Here is a 561-nt window from a genome sequence, read left to right on the forward strand (position 1 = left end):
TATATATATATATATATATATATATATATATATATATATATATATCAATTGAAGAGATATTACGTTTATACATCCGAGTATGAGGGTTCATCGACGAACGATAAGAGTACGACGACGAAAATGATCTACGAGTGCAAATGGTGTTTCCCTCCTTCGTTTAATTTACACCAGAAACGTATCGACGGATCACGATCGCAGTGCATGCCAAGTTGAAGTGAACTTTACGACATGGATTACTACGCAAGCCCGCATGGATAATGCGTGTTTTCTACCGCGATGTACAGTGATTATTGATACCGATACCGTTTTCGACTCAACCAGGATGCAGCCGCAACATGAGCAACGACGGGAGCTCGTCGCCGACTGCTGTTACCAGCAATGGCCAGCGCATCATCACCATCACCACCATCATCACCAGCATCAGCATCATCACCTGCATCAGCATCATCATCAGTATCAGCAACTGTCCGCTGTACCATCGCCGATGCAACAAATGGAAGGTGAACTACGCATTCTGGTCTGTCTTGTGTAAAATCACAGTCGATTCATAGTTTCACATCT

General features: G+C 43.0%; 1 protein-coding gene across 1 annotated transcript; it reads left to right on the plus strand.

Annotated features, from left to right (window-relative positions):
• The first annotated feature begins 89 nt into the window (after positions 1-89).
• LOC116847980 (transcription factor MafB-like) lies at positions 90-532 on the plus strand. The gene has a single exon (XM_032823641.1). The coding sequence runs from the start codon at positions 251-253 to the stop codon at positions 530-532; it is 282 nt and encodes a 93-aa protein (XP_032679532.1). The 5' UTR covers positions 90-250.
• The last annotated feature ends 29 nt before the right edge of the window (positions 533-561 follow it).

This window comes from Odontomachus brunneus, unplaced genomic scaffold, assembly GCF_010583005.1.
Source record: "Odontomachus brunneus isolate Ranch 3 - 2012 unplaced genomic scaffold, Obru_v1 Obru_scaffold_086, whole genome shotgun sequence".
NCBI lineage: Eukaryota > Metazoa > Arthropoda > Insecta > Hymenoptera > Formicidae > Odontomachus > Odontomachus brunneus.